The 24,864-nt window shown below is 52.6% G+C and overlaps 7 protein-coding genes across 7 annotated transcripts; 3 read left to right on the forward strand and 4 right to left on the reverse strand.

Annotated features, from left to right (window-relative positions):
* Window positions 1–757: 757 nt before the first annotated feature.
* GUITHDRAFT_121074 (hypothetical protein) lies at window positions 758–2,908 on the reverse strand (the record flags this gene model as incomplete). Its single annotated transcript, XM_005819646.1, has 1 exon — window positions 758–2,908. The coding sequence occupies one exon, from the start codon at window positions 2,906–2,908 to the stop codon at window positions 758–760; it is 2,151 nt and encodes a 716-aa protein (XP_005819703.1).
* Window positions 2,909–3,359: 451 nt separating this feature from the next.
* On the forward strand, window positions 3,360–4,459 carry GUITHDRAFT_148401 (hypothetical protein; the record flags this gene model as incomplete). The annotated part of the gene is made up of 2 exons (XM_005819647.1): window positions 3,360–3,840; window positions 3,984–4,459. 2 exons carry the CDS (start codon window positions 3,360–3,362, stop codon window positions 4,457–4,459), a joined length of 957 nt encoding a protein of 318 aa, XP_005819704.1.
* A 313-nt stretch (window positions 4,460–4,772) lies between these two features.
* On the reverse strand, window positions 4,773–7,929 carry GUITHDRAFT_82055 (hypothetical protein; the record flags this gene model as incomplete). Its single annotated transcript, XM_005819648.1, has 7 exons — window positions 4,773–5,149; window positions 5,459–5,708; window positions 5,843–5,986; window positions 6,730–7,221; window positions 7,269–7,334; window positions 7,392–7,578; window positions 7,625–7,929. Coding segments are annotated over 7 exons (1,821 nt in total), but the record flags the coding sequence as incomplete, so codon positions are not given.
* A 700-nt stretch (window positions 7,930–8,629) lies between these two features.
* GUITHDRAFT_121078 (hypothetical protein) lies at window positions 8,630–10,394 on the forward strand (the record flags this gene model as incomplete). The annotated part of the gene is made up of 4 exons (XM_005819649.1): window positions 8,630–10,112; window positions 10,163–10,252; window positions 10,301–10,320; window positions 10,365–10,394. 4 exons carry the CDS (start codon window positions 8,630–8,632, stop codon window positions 10,392–10,394), a joined length of 1,623 nt encoding a protein of 540 aa, XP_005819706.1.
* A 70-nt stretch (window positions 10,395–10,464) lies between these two features.
* On the reverse strand, window positions 10,465–12,773 carry GUITHDRAFT_160317 (ammonium transporter; the record flags this gene model as incomplete). The annotated part of the gene is made up of 3 exons (XM_005819650.1): window positions 10,465–10,594; window positions 10,667–11,964; window positions 12,712–12,773. 3 exons carry the CDS (start codon window positions 12,771–12,773, stop codon window positions 10,506–10,508), a joined length of 1,449 nt encoding a protein of 482 aa, XP_005819707.1. The 3' UTR covers window positions 10,465–10,505.
* Window positions 12,774–13,929: 1,156 nt separating this feature from the next.
* Window positions 13,930–15,145, forward strand: GUITHDRAFT_90946 (hypothetical protein). Its single transcript, XM_005819651.1, has 9 exons — window positions 13,930–13,979; window positions 14,029–14,126; window positions 14,173–14,224; window positions 14,267–14,350; window positions 14,399–14,485; window positions 14,624–14,713; window positions 14,759–14,811; window positions 14,900–14,960; window positions 15,043–15,145. Exons 1-9 carry the CDS (start codon window positions 13,959–13,961, stop codon window positions 15,100–15,102), a joined length of 606 nt encoding a protein of 201 aa, XP_005819708.1. The 5' UTR covers window positions 13,930–13,958; the 3' UTR covers window positions 15,103–15,145.
* Window positions 15,146–15,319: 174 nt separating this feature from the next.
* GUITHDRAFT_121081 (hypothetical protein) lies at window positions 15,320–19,009 on the reverse strand (the record flags this gene model as incomplete). The annotated part of the gene is made up of 3 exons (XM_005819652.1): window positions 15,320–15,360; window positions 15,407–15,494; window positions 15,539–19,009. 3 exons carry the CDS (start codon window positions 19,007–19,009, stop codon window positions 15,320–15,322), a joined length of 3,600 nt encoding a protein of 1,199 aa, XP_005819709.1.
* Between the last annotated feature and the right edge of the window lie 5,855 nt (window positions 19,010–24,864).

Below are 24,864 nucleotides of genomic sequence, written 5' to 3' on the forward strand. Positions count from 1 at the left end.
GCTGAGGCGGTGTATGTCTCGACCTTCTCCTTCTTGGGTTCTTCAATCTGCTGCATAAACCACTCTCTGGATGCGTCACTCCATCCAGTCATCGCTTCTTGCAGAAGCTCACGTCGTGCCTGCTGACATGTCGAGCGGATGGCTTCTGCGATAGCGTCGGGGGTGCATCCCTCCACAGCCTTGCAAGCCTGGGCTGTCCTGCTGTTCGGATAACGCTTCGCGAAGCTCTTCACCCTCTCGACGAGATCAGCTTCGAGGACAGAGGCATCCACAAGTCCGCTCTGCGTGTATTGGCATGATCTCCGATACAGCAGGTTGCGAACATTTTCATCATACTGAAGAACCATACTTAGAAAGCTATTTGAAGTATACAAACCTCTCGCTTGCAGCTTCCTTGGCGCCCTGGCAGCTTCCCCTACACCACGCGTGCAGCCATGGTGCCTGAAATAACCGGCCCTAAAGCCTAAAGCCTAATGCTGCCGAAAATAACGGCGGCCTAAACCCTAAACCCTAAACCCTGGGACTCACGTTCCAGCCGAAGTTCCCCCCGGGCCTCGGTCCGGACCGGGCCCTAGGCCCCGGCCGGCCGCCGCCCGGCCTCCTCCACCCGCCCCCCCTCCCCCCTCCCCCACCGGCTTACCTGCTCTTACCTTCGTTGCTTGCCCCATGACCACCTGCTTTATTTCTTCCTCCTTCCCCCCTTGGGGCCCACAGCTCCGCTCCGCCTCTTGTCCACCTCTAAGACTTGACTCGAGCCTCAAGCGCGCGAGAGGCCTGCACCGGCCTCCTCCTCCACGCCCTCGCCCTCCTCAGCCTCCATGTCGACTTCCTCCCTCATCATCAGCCGCAGTCGGTCTTGCTTGTCGACCTTGCCCGTGCAGCTCAACCCATGGTGCTCAGCAAATTTACTGATCGCAAGAAACAAGAGGCTTACAGATCGACTCTCGATGTCATCGCTCTCAGCCTCCTGCTCGAGCGCATCAGTCGCCGCTGCCCTTGGAGAGAAGGCGCTGCCCCTCCTCGCTGCCTTGTTCCCTTGCACCCGTGTCCAGCGCTGCTCGCCGAGGTACGCTCTGAGCTTTTCCTTCAACATGTTTCGCTTCGTTCCCAGCGTCGGCGTGGCCGCCCAAGCTCCGAGCGTCATGAACTCCACGTTGCCCGGCGAGCAGAAGGTGTCATGCAGCTTCCCAACACTCTTGTCTAGCTCCAGAGAGATCGGCTTGCCAGCTAGCAGCTCCTCCTCTGATGTCTCCAAGAGCATCGTCGAGAGGTCGAGCAAGACCTGTTGATCGACTGGCCCTGACGGCGACGCTGCTTCCATGGTGATCCTGTCGATGTCGCTGAGCTCCAGCCATCCAGCGCCTTGCTGCTGCCCTTGGGACTCTTGGGCTTGCTCCTCGCTGCTCGGGCTCCTCTCCTCCTCATGCTGAGGGTTGAGCTTAAAACCCACCGCTTCCAGCTTGACTTCCAGGATCCCTTCCAAGTAGAAGGGCATGTCGTCCATCAAGCGTCGAGCCTCTGCCTTGGTCGCCAGGGAGAGAGCTATCAGGCTCCCATCCCAGCTGAGCGTGTCACGATCCTCCTCGACCTCGACGCTGACCGGCGTCACGCCTATCCTTCTTGCTAATTCCAACATGGCTCGCTTGACTCTCGTGATCGATGTGTTACCTCCTCCGCACAGCGCTTCCATCTCCTTCCTCGAGAAGCGGCCTGTGCTCATGCTTGACCTCGACTTGATCTGCACTCTGAAGCTGCTGCTCCCCGCATGATCTCTCTCGCGAAGTGCCCTCCTTTGCTTAGCGATCTTTCCCCTAGGAACGAAGGTGTCGGCTGTGAGCTCGACTGCAAACGTCTCTCTGAGCTTGGCGTCGTCGCTGATGAGAGTCAGGTGCACCCCCTCCATCGCCTCGCTCTCTCTGAACGAGGCCAAGGTCTGCTCGCAACTTGCCGTCGAAGGCGAGCTCAGCACCCACTCCAGCTCTTTTTGCTGGAGAGTTCCGGTACTTGCCCCAACAGCGACATACGTCTTCGGGCTCGGCCCCTTGCGACCTCTCTGCCCAGGACCCTGCACGAGCATGCCAGCAAGCGGTTGTACCTCTGCGGCTGCAAGAGATTGCGAGACCAGCTGAAATCGATAAATCTGAGCGATCTCAGCCGTCGACATTCCTCCGAGAGCTAAGAGCTGCGATAGCTCGGCAAGGCTCCCTCCCTTGCCCCAAGGTCCTCGCTTGGCTCGAAGCTTGAACGACCGGTCGTGTGCAATGCTGACTTCCGTTGCTTTAAACGCTCTGCCGTCTATGGTGTATTCTTTCCTGCCTTCCCATAGCTCCATGGCTGCTTCATTCCGAAGGAAGGAGACGGTGACTGAGATGTCGTCTGCTCGTGCTATCTCAGGTCTGTAAGGTGCTTTCCACATGATGGCCTTGTCGCCTCCATCGACTGAGTCTACCATGAGCCCCAGCTCCATAAGCTTCGTTTTCAACTTTTCTTCTTGTCGAACAAACATCGAGGAAATCCCTAGGAGAGTCATGGAGATGAAGGAGGTCCCCTCGGTGCCTTCGGTGCCGATGTATGTCTCGACATTCTGCTTCTTGGCCTCCTCCATCTGTTGAATAAACCATGCTCTCGACTCTGAGCTCCATTCACTCAGAGAGTCTTCAAACAGGTCGCGTCTCGCCTGCCGACATGTCGAGCGGATGGCTTCAGCGATAGCGTCGGGAGTGCATCCCCCCTCAGCTCTGCAAGCATAAGCTGTCCGACTATTCGGATAACGCTTGGTGAAGCTCTTCACTCTCTCGACGAGGTCGGCCTCTTCGACGTGGCCTCCAGAGCGCTCACCGTCCTGCGTGTATTGGCATGATCTCCGATACAGCAGGTTGCGAACGCTCTCATCATACTGTAGTACCATGCTTAGGTAGCTACGGTTTGAACGATACAAACCTCTTGCTCGCAGCTTCCACCGGTCCCCTTGCGCTCTCCCTACGCGCCGCAGGGCAGCATGTACCTCTGACAAGGCCCGGCTGCCTCTGACAAGGCCCGGCTCCTAAACCCTAAACCCTAAACCCTAAACCCTAAACCCTAAACCCTAAACCCTAAACCCTAAACCCTAAACTCAGTCAGGAGTGTTGTCTCTCCCCCCTCTTGGCATCCAGTCGCCACCTACTCCTCCATCCTAAACCCTGAACCCGACGACATCGGGAGTGGATCTCTAAAAACCTATAAAAAAAAACTCAGGCTTCACTAAAAAACCTCATTCAGTACTCACTACCCCTCAGCCCTGATCCTCTTGACACAGATCACCCACCCACCCCTAGCCATTCCAACTACTTTTCAAGTGCCGCAGAATTGAACGGTGAGCCATGCGCGGCTGCTGGCCATGCCGGTGGGGCAGGGAAGAGAGCGGAGAAGGATGGCGATGGCCTTGGGGTATGGGAGGGAGAAATCAAGAAGAAGAACCGATAGGTCTCGGAGCTGGTCGTATGGTCTATGGGAACCACCGGCGCACAGGGAAATTGAGGTCTCCTCCAAAGCTGATCGAAGCAGGAACCGATGGATCAGAGGAGGGAAGGACTCCGAGCTTCTTCGTAGAAGCCTCCGTTGTGACTGTATCGGGACTGCAACCTGTGCAAATATTTGAGGGGACCATGTTTCATCCACACGCCCTGGCCGGGAAATATGCGAACATGAATGGCAGTGAAAACGGAGAAAGTTCCTTCGACAGGCAGAGCAACAGAAAGAACAGCAACTATCCATCAATATGTGAGGAAGATGGTTTCGATGGAGCTCTAGACCCATCGCAATTGGAAGCCATTGCTTCCAACACTGGTCTACAACTTATCCGTGAGTTGCCACTTCAACTCCTGCCTTTACTTTTTTCAACAAACTTGTGTTGAGTTTACCTCGGCAATTATTACATGCTACCTTCTTCTTTTCTTGATCATTTTCCTCTCTCAAATTCTATCTTGATCTGATTGCTTGTACAGGATGTGCACAACTGCTAATTGCCAACGGGAGAGAAGAAGCAGCCCTGAGCACGTACAAGAAAGCAATTCTTGCTGACCCAAGCAACGTGCTCGCCCTCATCCAATGCAGCGATCTCTTATTCGAGCATGAGTACACAGAAGAGAGCGAAATGCTTCGAAATTGCGCCAAGTCAATCATGAACAAGTATTCAGACAGCGAGGGAGAGGAGGAACTTGAAGCAATCATGCAGGAAGCGCTAACAGAACAACAGCGAGAAGTTGAGAGAACGCCGCTGCCCAACGTGGAGGCCGAGGAGGTCGAGGCTCTTGTGGAAACCATATGGAACCGCTTTCAAGAGGTGATTCAAGCTTCGCCACTTATCATGGAAGATGGAGAGGATTCTCCTGCAGAAGAATCGTGGGACGACGAAGTTGATGATGGCGGCGTGCAAAGGAGCATGTCACTTCCTGTGTTGACCCAAGCAGAGTTGGAGTGAAAGATCGAGATTTACTTCACCACAGCTGTCGATGTACGATAAGTTGATGTCGTCCGAGATTCATCTGACTCACATCTCCACATACTTCAAGGTTACGCAAATTGCTTGACTGGTCGCTCCTCATCAGAGTTGCTCAAGTATTTTGATCATGGTTCTTCCTTTCGCTGCCTCACTTAATATCCTTTCCATCTTCCATCCTAATTTCATCAACATTTTTCAAGTCAATCTTATCTCGATGGTATTTTGCGCACATGCATCACACGGTCGAATACTCCTTTATAAATCGATTTTCTGCTTTATTCTTTCAGTCTCGTTACTTGTGCTCTCGAGGACGAGTGGAAGATACAGTCTTGCCAGAGCCATGGGAAACGGAACCCTCAGCTGCGTCTATAGATTCTTCTTCCTCAAGCTTGACAAGACGAGCAAACTCTGTAACTAGCGGCTCCAGCACCTCGAACCTCGCGACGGCAAGCATGAATCCGTCACGTCTCATCTGCTTCCCCGAGCTCTTTCTGCTCTCCCATGCTTGCATCCCCCAGCGGTCCCTCGTTCTGTCGAAAAACTCCTTGAGGCCTTCCCCGACCTTGGGGATCTCTTCCTCCTCAAACTTGCTTAGCTCCGCTCGCAGCTCCATACCTCTCTTTCTTCTTGCCTCACGAGACATAGACGCAATCGCAGCCGCCGCCGCCTCTTCTTCTCTGCGCTTTGACTCTTGAAGAGCAAGCTCCTCCCTCTCCCTTTCCTCGGGCGTCTTGAGCCGTTCTGCCTTGACCTTCATGGTGACCTCAAGATATCTAGATGGGTCAAGGGAGCGGAGAAAAAGGAGTTCTTTCAAGTTCTTGTCCTCGCGTAAAAAGAGATCGACCACTTCCTTGTCCGTCATGGTTTGCACAGCTTCTTGCAAGCTCCTTTCCTTGCCCTTTCCTTCGTCACGTTCTTCCTTCACTTCTCCTCCTGTTTGTTCACGCTCGTCCTTGACTTCGTCTGCTTCATCCTGACCATGGCCTTCCCCCAGCTTCTCATCTGCGTCAGTCTCCATCTCTACCTCTTCGTCGTCTTCGCTCTCCTCTTCAGTCCCATCTTCACTGTCACTCCCCTCCATGTCTTCTGAGTCCCAGGCCCCGTCGTCCTCCTCGTCCTCCTCGTCCTCATCTTCAACCCAAAAGCTTGCAGCGGCAGAAAGTTGTTGTATCATTTTGAACTCCGTCAACTTGCTCATATCAAGCGTCCAGATGTCATCCAGAGTGACCTGCAAGAAAGTTCAGAACCAGCTGAAAAGTGATAGGCAGAAAAGATGAAGATGGCGGAGTTGAATCATAACAAGGCATCTAAGGAGAGATACAACCAAAGAAAGCAAGAGACAGACAGAGATAAATGCTTCACCTCTCTCTTGTCGGCATCGACTTTTCCACCAAAAATGATAAGTTCGTTTCCTCGGACCGAAAGATGCGAGTTGATTCGCTTCATTGGTCTTGAGCTGTTTGTGTCCTCTTCCGTGACTTCCTGTACGACCTCCACCTTCTCATCCTGCACCTGAGTAACACAAGAGCCAATCCACCGTCAGCAAGTCACATCAAGAGAAAAGGAAGTGAAGAGTTCAGAAAGGTAAGGGAGGGAGGGAAGCGGAAGTCAGGCTAGAGGAGGCGAACAAATCATGAGAAAAGGTACAACCTTCTCTTCCTTCTTATGCTTGAAAAGTGACGGCATGAGAGATGCTATGGTTCCTCCTTCAATGCCGTCACGGCTCCCACTATGTTCTTCTTCCGCTTGTTTGTCAGCGATAATTTCCTCATTGCTGTTGCTTGCATGTTGGTTTTTGCTCCCTTGTTTCACCTGAGACTCATGCTCTTGTTGCCCAGATTCCACGGGTAGAAGCAACATGCAATCGGAAGAATGGACTAGCGTTTCTCTCTCGTGTTCATCTCCTTGCTTTTCTCCTTCTCCATTTCCTTTTCCCCATCCTCCTTCTCCTCCTCCTCCTCCACTACCTCCTCCTCCTCCTCCTCCTCCTCATCATCATCATCATCATCATCATCATCATCATCATTCTCCTCTTCCTCTTTGTTCACATCTTGCTCGCGTTTGCGCGACAAAGACTTTTGCATCTTCTTGAATTTCTTCTTTCCAAGGAATTCCACGTCTTCCTCCTCCTCCTCAACATCGTCCTGTCCTTCATCTTCTTTGCCCTCGATATGCTCCGCAGCCTGAGAAGTGTCCTCCTTTGCCTTCTGCCTCCGGCCGCTAGCCTTCTTCTTGCTTCTGAGTGTGACAGGAAACCAACGGCGCTGGTCCATACGGAAGACGAAGATGTCGTTGAAGAAGGTTGAGGTGAGGTCGTGCTTGCTGTACTCGTCGTGCACTCCTCCAAAGACAACCAAGTTTCGTTTCTTATGCACACACGTTGAAAAGCCACAGCGAGGACTGGGAGGAATCCCTCCTCTCCTCACTTTGGTCCAAACGACTGCCCGAGGGTCAAGACTCCACATGTCAGTATGCACTATGCCGTGGGAGTCGTCGGATGAAGAGAAACTTCTACCATGCTTGGTGTATCCACCATACACAAAGATCATGTCCTCAAACTCCCCTATGCCACAGGCTGAGCGAGGAGAAGGCCAGCTTACGTTGTCTCCCTTCTTATCTTCCCCAAGCTTCTTCCACTTCATCTCCCCAAACTCAAACAGGTAAGCATCGTTGAAGTAGCGGACGTCATGCCCTGTGTCATAGAAACCTCCGAATACAAACATGCTATTCTTCCATAGGATCTGTAGTCTTACAAGTAAGCAACTTCGTCTTCTTTGAAATTCCATACCGCACGATGCCCACTCCTCGGTGATGGGCCATTCTTGCTAGTGATCTCTTCCCATTGACAGTTCGCCTGCAATTGTTTTCACTTTCCCACTTTTCACCAGCGACTGCAATGACAAAGGCTAACCGCATCCAGCCGCCACATGTCCTTGTGATGGTAGAACTGCATCTGACTCGGAGACGTGAACTCCCCTCCGAAGATATACAAGTGAGTGCGAGAGGCCACGGCCTGGTGCGATGAGCGCGGCTTTGGAGTGTTGGGACTTGTAACTTGTGACCACGTGAGAACCCCTTTGTTCTCTTTAAGCCGGAAACTGTCGCAAACAATTCAATCACAAAAATGTTGAAAAAATAACTCACAGATGGTTGTATACAAAAACACGTTCTCCGTTGTAATATTCGCCTCCAAACAGAAAGAATTCATTTTCTTTTAGTGGATTGCAGGTAAAGCTTGCATGAACCCGTGGAGTTGGTTGTTCACATATTTCTTCTGTTACAACTTTCCTGTCTCGGTCTTTGGCTGCCAGCTGATTTAGAATCAACTCGATGTCTTCTTCCTCCGGGAGCCCACTTTTTGATCGCTCTTTTGCCTCTCGCTTTGCAGCTTTCTTTGCGGTTTTTAGTGCAGTCTTTTCTGCTCCTTTGCCCTGTTTCTTTTGTCTTTCTTCTTATCTTTGCCCATAGTTGCGGTCAAGTTTCGACGAACAACTTCCAGTCAGATGATCGCTTACTGTTGAGTGGAATTATGTTATCCCTGTCTGCTCCTGCTCCTGCTCCTGCTCCTGCTCCTGCTCCTGCTCCTGCTCCTGCTCCTGCTCCTGCTCCTGCTCCTGCTCCTGCTCCTGCTCCTGCTCCTGCTCCTGCTCCTGCTCCTGCTCCTGCTCCTGCTCCTGCTCCTGCTCCTGCTCCTGCTCCTGCTCCTGCTCCTGCTCCTGCTCCTGCTCCTCTTCCTGCTTCGCGGTCGGCTCCTCCTCGTGTTGGCTCCGTTCAGCTTTGGATTCGCTCCTCCATTTCCTCCATTTCAACCACACGTGCAAATGGTTGCAACCGTTGGCAGCAGTTGCAGAAGTCGGACCACAATGATGGGTGACTTCTGATTTGGGTTCATCCCCGCTCGTGCCCTAGCAATAGTGAGTGGCGAGAGGAGTGGCGATGAGTGGCGATGCGGGTAGGGTAAGGTGATGGGTGTGAGGAGAGGAGCACAAGGTCAGGAGGGATGAAGGAGAAGACAAGAAATGGATCAAGATAATGACAGAAGCGAAATGACGGGATGATTCAGCTGAGGTAGACTGTCAAAGTTACACACCAAGCCAACGTTGTGGATTCAGAAGCAGCAGCAGTCAGTCACATACATCAGCGCACTTGATGTCTTCTTCAGATTTTCTGCTGAAAGAAAGAACGAGGAAGGTTCGATATCGCACAGATGACCCGGTGTCGAAGCTGAAGATCAGAATTATCCTCGAGCAGAAGCAAGGCGACAACGAGGAGGAACCCTGGGTCAGGAAAGAGAGGGTCTTTGAATGGCAAGAAAAGGTTTTCGGAGCTCAAGATTTTGAGATGTATTGCCAGCTTGCCAAGACAAAAGGCGGCGATGAGAAGCAAGGGGTGGAGGAAGAGACAAGCGGCGAGTTGAGCCCCTTGCAACTCAAATATGTCCGCGCAGTCTCTCGTGTTGCAAGAGCAGAGACGATCTACTCGTACGTCGACGCGGACGATTTCAATGACATTGATCAGAGAGCCCCTCTTCTCAACTCGTTGCAAGGAGATACAGAAACGAACCTCGCAAAGATGAAAGATTTCTCCGAGCTATCTCGAGGGCGGCCTTCCCGGCATGGAGCAACGTCAGAAGAAAGTCGTCAATTCACGATGATGTACATTGTAGCGGATCTTACCAGTGATCAATCGCAGTCTGAAAGCGGAGAAAATGTGTTCAGGAAGCAGAAGTTCGTGCTATGCAAGATTAAGGCATACGATGACGGCTCTGTAGACATGACCCCCGGCTTCTCGCCCGAGCCCTCCATCAAGATCGACATCCTTCAGAACTACAAGTATACGCAAGCTGATCTCGGTATCCCCTATCGTATCCGGACAGAAGGAGGATTCAACTATGACTACTGGATCATCAATGACACGGAGATGACAGATGAAGCCGCCAAAAATCGAGCAATAGCCAACCAGAAGAAGTACCAAGATCAACTGCTCAGCAAGGCGCAAGAGCTGCGAAAGAATTACATCGGAACTGAGTTTGACTTATTCAATACAGCCGACAAGGACGACGAGTGCAGGATGTTCATCAATATAGAGATTGTGAGTGCGATTGGTTTTGATCGAGATCATCTGTACGTGCAGTACCTTGTCGACATTCCTGAGGGCTGGCAAGTGGTTGAATCTCAAGATCCGGACGACTCTCATCCGGTGTGGGGCAACACTCTTCTGTCTACAGTCCGGCACAAGAGGAGCGGATACGGCCTCGGATCGCTGCTCGGCCTTGCCGACGGTTTCGAGACTCTCAACCGAGTGGCGCATTTCGCACATCCCATCCACTTGGAGCTGCAGAAAACGAGAAACGCAAACGGGAAGAAGCCAGTGCTGCTCCTACAGGTCAACTCGTACGACCGTTGGGATAGACAGCGCGTGCAGGGCTATGGGCACCTGATCCTTGCAGGCGAGACGAGCTTCTGCGAGCACAAGATCAGCACGTGGACTCCAACTCCCAGCCAGGTGGGGAGAATGCGGTCCTTCTTTATAGGAGGGTCCCCAGAATTGAAAGACTTCCGCTTTGCTGGCCTTGAGGCAAACAAGGCTGGAAATATCCTGAGTCGATATGGATTCTCCACAGAAAGCTCAGGTCTGACGTTCTTCAAGTCAACTACTGGTTTGTTATGGTCTTGACCGCAGGAGACGTCATCGTTCGAGTGAGCACTGTAGTGCAAAGCGCGTTTCTTCAGCGATCGAAAGGCGGTGGATCGTCAAGGACAGATGAACCAGGTACCTCCCTTGTTTCTACCGGCAACCTGCTCAAGACAATTCCTGCAGGAGTTTCCGGAGTAGATATTGTAAGATAACCAAGTCAAAGCCTGTTTGCTAACTCTCCATGTAGGAAGTGAAAAGACGGAACAAGATGAAGTGACAAATCCAGCTTGCGCAATGAACGTATCTGTTACCAAATTGAACAAGAGACGATCATTGGTAGCTGAAAGCATCAGATATAATGTTTATTCAAGATAAAACGTCAATCGACCTAAAAAGCCGGGGGATAGGTATACATTGAAATATTGCCGTTCATGTTCGGAAAGTTGTTCTGTGGGAGGGGAACAGGCTGCGACTGAACTTGAGGTGGGATGGTAGACAGATCACTCTTGCGTTGGCCCTTCTTCTCGGCCTCCTCGTCAAACAAGAAACCAGCTCCATGCTCAGAAGCATCGAGACCGGCATGTTCGATGTCTTCTGACACCCTCATGCCAATGGTCTTATCGATGGCAAGGAATGTCATTCCAGCAGTGCCCATCACCCAGGCCGCCACCACCAAACTTCCAACAATCTGCACTCCAAACTGCTCGCCTCTTGCACAAGCGTTGTTCACATTGGGATATCCTGCGTACTGAATGTTCCCGTCGCTGCAAAAGATTCCGGCAGACCATACTCCCCACATTCCACAGAAGCCGTGTACAATGCAAGCATCACAAGGGTCGTCAATCTTGAGCTTGAGGAGAAGGTAATGTCCCAGGTAAAGGATCAAGGAAGCAACCAAACCGATGATCAAAGCTGCCCAAGGGTTCACGACAGAGCAGTTGGCAGTGACGCCGACGAGGCCAGCGAGCAACCCGTTCAAACCCATGGAGATGTCATAGTGCCCTTCGAAGATGAAGGTGATGAAAGTCGCTCCAATGGCTCCGGCGGCAGCGGCAATGGTAGTGTTAACAGCAACTTTACCAGCGACCTGCCCTAGACCTCCTGAGATCGCCAAAGTTGAACCGCAGTTAAAGCCGTACCAACCAAACCAGAGAATGAAGGCTCCAAGGGACTGCAATGTCTTGTTTCCAGCATAAAGCTCGTTCACTGTTCCATCAGCATTGAATCTCCCGATCCTGGGCCCAACAACAATTGCACCCATCAATCCGGAAAATCCTCCAACCATGTGCACAACTCCAGAGCCAGCGAAATCAATCATGCCATTAGAGTTGGTGTTGCCAGTGAAGAGAGGCCTGGGATTATCACCATAAGCACCCCAGGCAGACAACCATCCTGTGCCCCAGACCCAGTGAACGACGACGGGATAGATGAACGCAGTGATAATGATTGAGTAGACAAAGTAAGCGCCGATCTTTGTTCTCTCACAAACTGAACCAGCAACGATGGTAGCTGCCGCACCAGTGAAGGCCCATTGGAAAAACCAAGACTCCCATCCATCTGGCGAACAGGACCAAGAACCATCAGAAGCCTTGGTGCAGCCTCCGGCTTTGTTGTAAACCTCGTCCAGAGCAAAGTTTGAGCCTCCGATGAATCCTCCTGAGTCCTTTCCATAGGCAAAGCCATAACCGATCAGCCAGAAGCCGATGGCAGCGATGGAAGCGTCGATCATGTTTTTGAACAAGATGTTGATGGTGTTCTTTGGATGAACAATTCCAGCTTCAAGCATGGCAAACCCTGCCTGCATGAAAAACACGAGAGCGCCTGCATAACTCAAGTTCAGATGTTGTCTGTGCGACAAATGCATTTTTACCAGTCAAAACCAACCATGCGCTGTCGGTATCTCTGCTAAGCTCTGCGACTTGCTTCAGAGCCATGTCGTTCATAGTCTGGAGCTCGATGACTGTCTTGTTCATGGCAACCAAATAGTTGTAATTGTCCGTCGAAGTTATCGTCGACATCCTGCCCAAGTGCTGCCCTCAAAAGTCAATACATGAAGACGATTGTAGAGCTTAGAGCAGAAAATGTAAATATTGCGCTATGTGTCACTAGCCAGAAGTGAAAGGGGCGAAGAAGAAAGAAAGGCTTGTGAAACATATGGAAAGGTATCCATCATGCCATGACCAAATACAGCAGGGCGAGGGTTGATGAAGCAATGCACAAAGGTGAGGACGGAAAAGGAACATTCCGAAACATCTGGAAGAATGGGCGAGCATAAGGAAAGGAGCAGCAAGACACAAGAATGACCATAATATTGCGTGGTACGGAAGATAGTGGTGAGAGTGATCAATAGCGTGCGCGGGCGCAGGAAGCGATGGAGGAGGTTTATTTATACACCCTAGGGCCAAAGACGGCGAGAGAGAGGGGTGGGGTGGGGTGGGACTATGTACTGGTCTCCAGCGGAGCCGTTATTTCAGGTAAGAAGGATGGGTCTCCTCTGGTATGTACAGCATGTCAGGGTAGGGTGGGTGCAGACTGGTAGTACCAGCGACTCGTGCAGCGATTTCCAGCACCCCCTGGTCACTCACCTACCCTACTTTGCGACCGTATCCGGACCTACCCCCACATCATTTCCCATTGGGTGACTCTGACTGGACATGAGTTGCACCCCCTGGTAGTAGTACGGAGTAAAACCACATTCTAGTCGGCCGCGACGGCATTCCTTTTAGGGTACCCCTGGTACTCTCATGAGCATATATTGTAACGGATCCGACAAGGTGGGTAGGTGGTAAACGACGCGAGGACGTGGCCTTTTGGTGGGACACGACAATCGCCGCAAACTTGAGGCTCTTCATAGGAAAACAATAGACTATAACCGTCCTCGTAACTGTACGGCTACGTTCCGATCCGCCTGAGAGCTTGGCAAGTTGGCCTGGTCTGTACTAGGGCGTCTGATTACATAGCTTAGTAGACCAGTGCGGTACAAACGTGAAACGATCTTGTTTTGCTGGGCCTAGTCAAACTTTCAAGTACCGTGACAGCCTACTGGCCGATGATCTCAAAGCACCGTCACTACCGATAGGTGGGCGATCAAAAATGCAGATATGTTCTAAAGAACACTGAAACCTGTAAGTTCAAAAATGTACTACCAAGCCCCCCTTTAACTTAAAACGGCGCAGCAGTACCGAGGCAACGAGGACCATCATTGCAGGACTAGCCCGGGCCCGGAGCGGCCTCCCGCGCCGAATCCGGATTCCCCAAATTCACCGTCGGTAGTCGGCGGCGGGAACCGGAGGCTCCGTGGCGTAACGGTTTTGATAACCGGCAATCACCGTTATGAAAACGGTTATCTCATCTTTCGTCACCGTTGGAAAACGTTACAGGGACAGCCACGACAGCAAATGCACGGCGGAAGAAAATCAGAGGCGCGAGGAGATAGGAAAGAGCGTTTCAAGTACAAGGAAAAAGTGCGGGGAGTAGGGAAGAGGAAACAAAAGCGAAGGAGAAAAAGGCTTTGATGATGCAAATAACGGACGAAGAGGCATAGGATGTGAAAAATGTGCGCACTTTCATCGTGAACAAGCAGAGGTATTGATGGACAATTCAGATGTGACAGTTTTGTCTTTCAAAATTGAAAGAGCCAGAATTTTGTATCTTACGATCATTTTCTTCGTCTCTCTGTGCTCTCATGTCATCTGAACAGGAACCGAATTCTTTCAAATCGACGAGATGTCTTCCTTGCTGGGCGAGGTCAAAATCTTCACCCACTAAGAGACTTACCACGTTCTGACCTCCCAATGTTTTCGTTGGCTGGCAGGTCGCGTCTGCCGTAACCAAGTCTGTCATGGGAGACGGGAATAATGAGGCATCAAAAGCGTTTGTAGTTGATGGATGTCGTGACCGTCGACCTGCAGATTGGAAGGACAGAACCTCAGGAGAGTATGCTGAAGCGATCAAACCATCCCACTGCTCTTCTCTTCCATGTTGGATTCAAGGCGGCAGCTCTCTTTGTGTGAGTGCCCTCCTATCAAGGGAAGTTGACTGATTCTGTACGCAAGATACATCTTCGGATCGTTGTTCTCTCGCTCGTTTGTGGTTTCTTTTGTGATAGTAAGAATATTCGCGTCCTTGACTTGCCTGACATGCTTTCAGGTTGTATTATTGTTAGCTTTCGATTTCTGGACTGTCAAGAATGTTTCTGGAAGGTTGCTTGTGGGGCTCCGATGGTGGAATGAAGTGAAGGCACTTTGACTTCGAGGTCCCAGAGCTGATGAATAGGGGCAGGTGAGGGAGGACGGAACCAACGAGTGGAGGTTTGAGAGCCGTGAAGACACGTCGAGGATATCCGATGTTGATTCGAGAGTTTTCTGGGTCAGTCAGGAGGAGAGGAGGATGAGGTGGGGTGGTGGAGGTTGAGGTGGGAGCAAGGTGGAGGAGGTATTGATTGTGGTAGGGGAGGTAGTAGTGGGAGGAGGTCTCTCAGCCTTTTCTCCTCTCATTCCTCTTCAGGTCACCTTATGGTTGATGCCCATTCTCTGGGGATTCTTCACCATCTCCACTTTCTTCTCCTTCAACTATGGCTGGATGCTCTGCTGCATCGTACCGTCTCCTCCTCCCTGGTTCGTCTTGACTGAAGGTTTTTAGGTCGCCGTGTGTTTGTCGGGGGCCAATCTTTACGGATACATCAAATGCAGCAGGTCGGGTTTTCGATTCTCCTCCGTCTCCCCTTATATTTTCTACCTTCTTGCTCTTGCTTTGCTCCTTCATCGCGTCACGAATACACAGAGCTGCAAAGGCGAAAGTTGGAAGTCTCGCCTCTTCCGTGGCTTCAGGAGTTTTGCAGCAGGTCAGAGGAGGCGTGATTGACATGGGAAGGGAGGGGGTGGGGTTGCGAGTTTGACGCGGGCAAAGGCTGACATTGAGGGCAGCAATTTGTCAGCAGATTCACCGGTGGATCAAGTTCGTCAGCAGGAGCCAACAACGTCTAGCGCTATCCCTCGGCTCCTTGTTTCTCATACATTCAAATCATTCAGACCTGATCTCAGCCAAAGTCCATGGCACAAACATTGTAACCACTCATTCGTACATAGTCGGATAGCTTCATCTCATGGCTCCTGCTCCTCCTCCTGCTCCTGCATGCCTCCTCAGCTCACGTCCCACGAGTCTCCTCATCCTGCTCGAGTTCATCTGCTCGTCAATCCACCATTACCTGTGTGAGTTTCCGTAGAGTCTCTTGCGCCACATTCCTGACCTCTTCTTCCTCCCCCTCCGCCCCCCCCAATTCCTTCCAACCTATTGCTGTTCCTGCATTGACCGCCTCCACAGCCTTGATAGTCTCTTCATCGAACTTGCGTGCAACTTTTGCTGCCGTTCTGATAGCCTGCAGCTGAGCTAAGAGCTCGTCAAAGTCCAGCACCCGCTCACCTCCACCTTCACCGCCAGCACCTCGTCCTGCATGGCTGCGATGACGGAGGAAACAATCCTCGTGTTTCCTCGATCAGCTACAAAAGGGAGAAGACAGCAGGCAGCGTAGCGGAGGGTCCATATGTTAGACTGCAGGAGAAGGATGAGCCTATCTGTTCGCTCCCTCCTACTGCCTAACTCGACGCTCTCCTGCACAACCTTGCAGAGTTCAGCAACCTTTTCCTCTTCCAGCACGTCGACCAGCAGACCAGCAAGCAGCTCGTCTGTCTCTCTCAGTTGAAGGGCATGGGCGGTTTCTTCTACTTTCTCAGGAGGTCCCAGGAGGAGAGCAGGGCTGAGGTCAACGTGCTGCATCTGACTGCTTCGATCCTTGAAAAACTGGGAACGAGGAGGAGGCGAGGATGATTCCAGGTGCCTGACTAGCAGCCTGCGAATCAGAAGCAGAGAGAGCTGACGATATTGACAGCAAATGCCCTTGAGCAGCAAGTAGGTCAAAGTCCTGACAACTTCATCCTCGTCCTCCAGCAACGAGCTGATCGAAATGGCCACATGTTGAGGGAGAGGACGGAGTAGAGCGCCGATCAAGGACAGTGCAGACACTCTCAACTTTCTCCTCCTCTCGCTCGCCACCAGAGGGACCAGATGCTCTATCAACTCGCTTGCCTGCACTTTCAGCTCAGCTTCCGAGGCCGCAACACATGCAGCAGGCGAGTCATCAACAGCGACAAGCTTCCTCTGCATCGTCTCGATCAGCCCCTTGAGCCCCTCAACCTGCCACCATCGCACGAACCACAAGGAGGAGCTCAGGGCAGGCAGCGAGAGTGCCACGAAAACTTCACCCAAGAGCTCGAAGCCGCTGCACCTCAGCTGGTGATTCCCCGAGCTGTTCCTCCCTGTCATCTTCACTCGGAAGCGCCGAAAGATCTTCTCCTCCCTCCTTCCCACCCCTTCGCCTTCCCGCACCTTCCCTACCGCCCATACTCTGACCGCAAAGCGCTCGTGCAGAGTCGTGTCCTCCTCGTGCCTTCTCAGCGTCTCCCACTCCTCGCCGTCCGCAGAGGCTTCCAGCACCCAGTTGCTCATCGCGTTGGAGGAGGTGTTGTACCCGTGCCGCAGCATGTAGTGCGTCGGCCGAAGCCAAATTCCAGCTGGGAGTTCAACTGAGAACCAACTGAGAGGAGCATCGTAGCTCGAGCTCAGCACTGCCGAGTCTGCAAGGATGTTGTCCTCCTCCGTCAGCCACCCACTCGTCTGCAGCGTCACCATCCTTGACGCCGACGGATTCTTCCACTCGTGCTCCAATCCTCCCGTCCCGAGAAACTTCAACAGTCCACCAGCCTCTTGCTCCTGCGAGGTGAAGGGGAAACTATACTTGGGGAACAGCAGGAGGGGCAGGACGATAAGGCGCAAGGAGAAGGAAGACGAGCCGGCGGGAGAGCAGAGCTTCACGCACACCTCAAGCTGAACTGCCTCCAACGGTACCCCAGAGATTCTCCCCGTCTCCTGATCGAGCACGACTCCAGCTGGAAGTGGAGGCGAGACTTCCAGGATGAGCGGCTTCGTGCCCAACATAAGCTGAGGGCTGAGAGAGGGAAGTGAAGTCCCTTGCGTGCCCACCAGGCGAGTGCTGGGATACTCCAGCTGGGGGCGGTCTCCAATGATTGCCAACGTCTTGACAACCTGGGATGAAGTCTCAACATGAGAGGCATAAAGCTCGACAGCAGCCTTGACTGATCGAGGAGTTTGAGTGCCCATGATGCGAACAAGCTGCAGGCAATGCTGGAGATGCAGAGAAGTTCCTCGTTGCTCTTGCTCTTGTCCTTGTCCTGCAATACTTGCATCCGATCCGCTTGCTGCTTTCGCTTCTCCCGCTCCTGCTCCTGCTCCTGCTCCTGCTCCTGCTCCTGCTCCTGCTGCATCATCCGGTAGCCGTACATGCTCTTCGGTCGCTTTGAGGATGATGGCTTCGACGACATCCCAGCGCACCACAAGCTTTCCGAACAGTTCGAGCCCCGAGCAGGAGAGCGACCAAGTGCCGCTGCTGTCCGGCCCATCCATCCTGATCTTGAAAAACCTGAAGCCTCCTGACGCTGCAATGGACGCTTCCAGGTCTTCGTTGGCCGCTTGAATGGCTCGCAGCCTCTTCAGCTCATCTGCCGTCACCAGCCCGTCCAGTGGCTTTGGTTTCTCAGTTGTCAGCTTAAAGTTCGAAGTGATGAAGGAGGCTCGAGGCGCTCCAGCCCCTGGCTTGCTCGACTGCGGGAGGCGCTGGAAGCTGCGATCATCATTGTGAGCCTTGAGTAGCAGCCACTCTTGGCCATCGACAGACGCGAGGAAGGACCAGTGAAGGAGCGACTTGCCAGGCCCAGTGAGCCCATGCCGCAAGGAGTAACCTGACGGGAAGAAGCGAAGGCCCCGAGGAAGCTCTAAGCAGAGCCAGCCGTTCCTCTCGCTGCCGGAATAGTTGAACGAGCCCTTGGTCTCCAGCACCTGATCGGGGCTCCCGCGAACCCACTTGCTGCTGGTGTGGAGCTGAAGGAACCTGCTGTGCTCGAGGTTCGAGTGGTGTTCCCTTCCTCCTGACGTGGAAAGAAAATGGAGGAGGCCTGGCTTCAGTTCATCATCTGAGATGCACCTCAGATCTGCTTGCTCGCTGTCAGACATGTCAAAGTGAAACTCTTGAACGTCGTGGGGCTGCTGAGGTTTTCCTGCAATTTCTGCTGCAGCTGCCAAGCGACTTGATAGAAGTACGTCTGTGGAGTCTTGTCGCATCGAGAAGTCAGTGGCGAGAGGCACGAAGTCGCTGGGACGGGAGGGCGGAAGACTGACTTCTTGTAACCGATCGACTTCGTCAAGTTGAGCACGAGAAGCTGGGCGGCGAAGGCTGGGCTGGAACCTGAGCAGGACAGAGGCATTTCGATCTTTCAACATGACATGCCGTCCATCTTTGAAGGCGTTGTACCACCCATACTTGTTCTTTTCCCGCAGCCACTCAAGTTCCTGCCTGATGCCTCCCAGCAGCAGAGGAGGAGTGTTACTCCGAGCCATCTCCTGCTCTAGAGCTGCCCGCACCTCCGCGTCCAGCTGCTTTCCGATCGAGTTGTGCGTCGGGATCCCCCAGCAGTCGAACGAGCTGTACAGGTGAGGCTGAGAAAGAAACAGGGAGGAGGGGAACCAGTGAAACACAAGTACTTCAAGGTCCTGCCCTCCCCAGTTCTTGTCGAAGATGATCTCAAACTCTTGTTGCACCCTGGCGACGTTGATATGCCTCGTCCCGTCCAAACTCTCGTCTTCTAACATGCGATCTTGCAGGCAGCGAGTTCGAAAGACCTGACCGCACGTGCGAACCTCACAGAAGACATTCAGAGTTCTCGATGGGTGCGTGTTCTGGTCCTCCACCAGGATCTTGGAGAAGTTTCGAACTTTCTCTATGTAAATCTTTAAGCTCCAGCTGCCTTGCGGCACAGACATCCTGATTGGCAGCAAGACAGTGACAGTTGTTTTTCCAGCTCAATCGAGCTGTTTCAATCATAACGAGTTGGGCAAGGTCCGCACCATTCTCTCGTCCACCATGACAGCGATTGCATCCTCGGGCCCTGCCGGCCTCATGGGGCAGCGTCGTTTGAGCTTCTTGCGACCAAACACATCAGAACTTCTCCATCTCTTAAGCTCATTGGCACCTTGTCTTGGTGAGGTAGAGATTCTGATACGATCGAGCACTCCTCCTTGGTGTCGTTGGCGACCCAGATAGCTCCGCCAACACCTCAACAAACAAGTGAGTTCACTTGCTGCTGACTTTCACCTCACAAGAAAACTGCTCTCAGTATCTTGCCTCACTCTCGCCATGTCTATCACATTTCTCTGGTCATCGCACTCAGCGCTCATCATCTCTACAACTGCTTACTCGCTTGTTGCCTCCTCCTCTCCTCCTCCTACCGGTAACGAGGATGGCCGTCGCCACAGCGATCTCCATTCCGAAAAGCCCCTTCCTTTACTTTTTTTTAAGGTTGAGTTAAATCAGAATGAGGCATCCGGACCGTACACCGTGAGAGTCCCCGGCCGCCCGGCTGGAGTCGGATCCGCTCCGACGGTCCCGGGCCCCGGGCCCGGCCGGGCCCGGCGGCCGGCGGCGTCGACGGTTCACCGTCACGGCGTGGCAGGCTGAGTCAATCACTGGCTTTTTTTAAAAAAACTTTTACTCAAAGTTAAGTTAAAGATCAGTACGAGGACAATCAGGAGAGTCGAGGAGGCTTGACCCTGACACTGTCGCACAGGCCAAACGGCGAGAAGAGAAAAGACAGCGAGAACCAAACCTAAACCTGCCGACTGCTGTCCCCCAAACTTAACTGATACCTTCACTTAACGGCGCGCAGGACAAGTCCCCGCGCGGCCATGCCAGCGATGTCGCGGTGGCCGCCGCCGAAGGAATGAGACGCATACCGGGATGCACCCGCGATGATGGCAGCGTAGGACAGGGAGGCCTTGAGCTGACGGAAGACCCTGGACCGAATGCGTTTGCAAGTCGGATCACCTGAGACGTCTTGCGAGGCCGAGAGACCATCCAGCGCTGCCGTTTCCTTGTTCGCCGAGCGATCCGCCAGCCACCACAGAAAGCGCAACGCATCGTCCTGCAAGAGGCCATCAGTGCTGGCGATGATGGGAAGAAAGGCCTTTGGCGGGACGTGCTGAGCATATGCATTACGATGCCCTCGGATCTTCCGCTGTGCTGCCGCTTGCAGTTTGCTCCGAGCGAGGTCCGGTATTCCATCATTGTCAAAAACATGTGACATGCTGAAGTCCAGGATTAACCCATGCCATCCGCCGCCAGTAGCCATCAGTTGTGGAAGTTCAAAGTCCCCTACATGATGATCTTCAGGGCCATGTTCAAGAAACGTTCTGCCTGGTGCCGGGTACGCCTTGCACGTGGACGCGGCATCTCACTCCGGAATCTTTGATGAGGGTACTGAGGACGGCATTGCACTTCTCATGCGCATCAGTCCATAACTGGCTGCGGTGCCTGCAGGTTGCCATGTGTGTGGTCCCCCCAGGATGACGAAGAAGATGATGGCATCGATCGCAGTGCGGCGGGAGGTCAACCGGCAATCCATGAAGAAACTTGTCAGCGGCAGCCACCAAGCTGATGGGCTGCTGCTCAAAGATCCCAAGGTTTGTACTTTCCATAGTCGAGTGCCAAATCGTGCGCTGAGGGGTAAACTGAGACAGAAGTTCATCAACCGGGTGGCCTGGTACTCGAAGGGGAGTAGAGAAGCTGGAGTGGTGTGCCAACAAAGATCTCTGGCGCTCTGAAAGGTGAGCCCGAATACTGCGGAACCGGGGAAACTCCGAGAGGAACTGAGCCGTGAGCTCCCGCTGGGCGGGCCGATGAAAAGCGCACTGCCCGACGTCCCAAATAATTCAGGCGAGGGGATCCAGCCATTGTCGCACGCCTGAGGAAGCTCCGCCAAGGAGGTGTACGCCGAGATGCCCTGCTCCATCAAGTGCCTGTGAGTGTCCAAGAAGGCAGCAAGCATGGGGACAACATCCCCAGCGTCCGCTTGCTGCGGTTGGCGGATTCGAAGCTCAGTGTCAGAATTGATCCGGTGGAAGAGTGGCGGTGTAGGGAAAGTCCAATGCTGGAAGATGGCAATTTCACCCGCCCATTTGAGAAACTTGGCAGTCGCCGACCAGAATGCGGTGTAGGCCACGCCCTCCTGCGGGGTGAACCCATCTCCTCCAGCACTATAAGGCAACTGACGTTTGAAGTAGGCGAACTGAAGGTCAGATGGAGGGGTGCCAGGGGCAGGTTGCAGGACAGATGAACCCTCCTGTGCCTGGTTCTGTGGCCACTGAAACACCTTCGCCAGGAGACGGAGATTCGCGACGTCAAAGCACTTGCACTGGGCAGCGGTCAAGGCCGGGGAGATTCCACGCAAGAAATATTGGAGGGTGGGAACGTGGGTCGTTTTCAAGAGCTGCTTGAGACCCAACGCAATGGGAAATTGTTCCAACTGGGTCAATTCAGCATTGAGGGCATTCACCTTGGCAGTGATAAACTCTTGCTGGAAGGACTGAGATCCTATCGGGATACCTCCCAGGATGATCCCCTGGCCGCGGAAGGCAAACTGCTGCAAGCCCGGGTACCTACTGCAAATATGCTCTTGGATGGCTTGTTGCTGACTAGATTGAAGTTCACACCAGGACGAGGAGAATATCTGCGAATCCCTGGGTTGAATCTCCAATCCTAGCTCTTGTTTTAAAGTATCAACCAGCGATGCAGTAGCCTGTGCGGCAACTGAGAGCTTTCCAATAACAGCCATGTTATCCGCATAGGCCGGGAAGACACAGTCGGGAAAGGTCTCTGCGACTTTGACCAGGGAAGGGAAGGTGGTGTGCGCAAAGAGAGCCATCGCCAAGGGGTCCCCCTGAGAAACTCCCGTGGTGGCCGAAAAAGCCCGAGTCTCTCGCTGATGTTTCAGAAATAACTTACCTGCCTGGCCATAATATTGATGAACATACGGAAGGACTCCTTGGGAAAAGTTCTCACAACGATGCTCGGGAGCAAGGAGGATGTCAAATAGCCGTTGGCGAGAGATCTCATTGAAGGCATTTCTTGCGTCGATCATGATGATTACCGTGGGATCAAAATTATCAGACTCACCTTCGCCCTGGTCTGTGAATGGGTTGGCAAAAGAATGGGGTCCTAACAGGCATTCGATGGTCTTGCAGAATTTGAGACAACCTTCCTCCAGACCCACGCAAAATTGCAGGACCCGAGAGTGACTGAGGGTGAAGTGGCTCTCCAAAGATTTTCGGTAGAAACGACAGAAGATGCTAGACACAATCCTTCGCTCCAGGTCCCCTATCACAATAGGTCGGATTCCGCTCTTTTCCACTGACTTGGCAGCAGGAATGAATCGCCCCCCTCTGGTGTATTCCTCGAGGAAAGCGCCCGAAGGGATTCCCAGCGCGATCGGCTTCAATATGAGGTTAATGTATCGCTGTTTGTGATCATCATGCAGTCTGAGAATGTGTCGCAGGTGCTGGAACGGTCGCCAACCAAATTGATCAGGGGCCGAGGAAGCAGTGAATCGCCGCAGGAATTTCCCTACCTCTCGCTGATCTAAAATCTTGTCAAGCAATGAGGCCGGTTCATCGGCGATGGCATCGTCGAGCTGAGCACTTAGCATTTGCCTTGAGGAGCCGACTGCGTCTAGGAGCGTTGGAGGAATGGGTTCCAGTCTCGTCGGAAATTTCTCACGAGTTTGCTGCCATAGCTGCTCAAATGGATCTGGGGAGAGGCCATGGCCCACAAGCGCCTGTCGAGCTTTCTTCATATCCCGATTTTGGTAATGCTCAACAGCCGAGAGGATTTTCTTTTTCTCCAACTGCTCGCTCTCCATCACTGGCTGCTGCACGCCCGCTCTCGCACGGTCAGGTCCTTGTGGGCGACCTGCATTTTGACGGTTAGGTTGTTGGCGCCTACCTTGCGGTGCCCGCGGTCTCGTGCCTCGTCCCGACCCAGTTAGTCCCGCCGTGGGCTGCTGCGTGACATCCTGCGGATCTCCACCGCTGCCAACCGCTGGGCCGTCTTGGTCAAAAGAAACACCCTCTTCTAGTTTCAGCAATGTCTCCCAACGCCCTTGGAGGAAATGGTGGATACGGTAGCTCACATCTCGGTTTTGTCGCGAGATTGCAAGAACTGGATTCACTCTCAGCAGGAGCAGTGGGAGACAATGCCACAAGCTCCGGATAATCTTAGCTTCCTCGCAATGCAAGTCAGGGTAACCTTGTAGCAGGTCTAACGTAAACTGTAGCGCACTCTTCCATTTATCAATCGTCTGGCGATTGGGGTGTTTGATGGTTGTAATGGAAGGATTACGAGCCAGGAGTGCCGGAAGCTTATGTGGTCCCTGTTGAGCAAAGAGAGGGAGGGCTCTGTGCCAATTCGACGTACCACAAGGCATGTCTTGCGGACGCAGATTATGAAAGTAAGCCGCTGCGCTAGATTGCGTGCCAGGGTCTTCTGGGAAAAGATTTGCCGGTTGAGGAGGGGGCGGTGGGGGTGTAGGATTGACCGTAGGCTGATCGGTGGGTGTCCTCTGGGAGATGGATCGGCGAAATCTTGCCTGCTTCCGAGGTCTTTGGTTCCCCGAACCTCCTCCAGATCCGGGCAGCGGCGGAGGAGGCAAAGTCATCCTGCGGACTCTCAGTGAGACGCTGCAGAACGAGATTGCCCTTCCAGCATGTCAGGAGTCCGTAGGGGTTCCTGCTGTGAGCGGGGCTCAGAGTCAGAGGAGCTCTCTTGGGACACAAGGCCTGTATGAGGAAAGTGGGACGACGAGCCCGGCGTGCCAGTCAGTAGAGGATCAACAACAGAACTGTGATGACGGAGGATGGCAGGCCGCTTGTGCCGCGCCATGATGTCTCACAGTGATGATGGAAGTGAGAGCGGATCTTCACGCTTCCCTTGTCGCGGTTCCCTCGCTCTCGCCGTCACTGCCCACCGAAATGAAAGTGGCGAGTAGGCGCATTTCCCCTCAGTACACGCCATTTCAAAAAGCCACTGGCATGACGGCCGTGACTGCGTCCCATTTGCATGCACTTAATTGTAATGAAACGTGAGGAGACAACTTTTTGCGAATAAATCATAATTTTTATCTGTTTTGCGAATAAATCATTATTTTTATCTGTTTTTATAAATCAATTTATAATTTCAATGATTTTTATATTCAATCAAAAAATCTGTTCATTGCTCTTTATTTTCCTTACCAAATCCCTATCATATTTTATTCAATTGAAATAATAGCTGCGCATTGGTGCGGATTATCACACAAAATAACCAAAAACAAACGAGCGCACCCACGGAGTGGGCCAGAGCCAAAACATAATATTAATTAAAATTATGAATCCTTCAAGGATCATATAAGTAATAAAAAAACCAATGTGGGGTGAAACCGCAAAATATTAAACACGTTGTTTTTGCGAACCCCCCTAAGTAACAAAATAATCTATCCCCGCCGCCACCCTCCGCCCCCTCCGCCTCTACCCCCCGCCTATTTCACATAACGGCTTAATTTTTCTTTTCTTTTTTTTTTCCGCTCTATTACATGCTTAATTTATTTGGCGGGGGGGACGGGGGGGAAAACTCCATTTTTCCATAGCTATATATATATGCCCACATGCCGGATGGTCTAAATATATTTATCCTCAAAATCACGATTTTACCCCCCGCCCCCCCCGCCTTACGTCTATTTACCCTACGTTTACCATTCTTTCACACTCCACCACATCCAAAACATGGGGGGAGGGACCCACCCGCCTACCTC

Source organism: Guillardia theta (assembly GCF_000315625.1).
Source record: "Guillardia theta CCMP2712 unplaced genomic scaffold GUITHscaffold_212, whole genome shotgun sequence".
NCBI classification, from domain to species: domain Eukaryota; class Cryptophyceae; order Pyrenomonadales; family Geminigeraceae; genus Guillardia; species Guillardia theta.

Excerpts from the sequence above, each read along its gene's own strand:
- GUITHDRAFT_90946 (XM_005819651.1), top strand. The coding sequence starts at position 13,959 with ATGGGAGACGGGAATAATGAG. Across the intron at positions 14,127-14,172 it reads AAGGCGGCAGCTCTCTTTGT|ATACATCTTCGGATCGTTGT; the intron begins GTGAGTGCCCTC and ends TCTGTACGCAAG. Across the intron at positions 14,714-14,758 it reads GCTGGATGCTCTGCTGCATC|GTCGCCGTGTGTTTGTCGGG; the intron begins GTACCGTCTCCT and ends GAAGGTTTTTAG.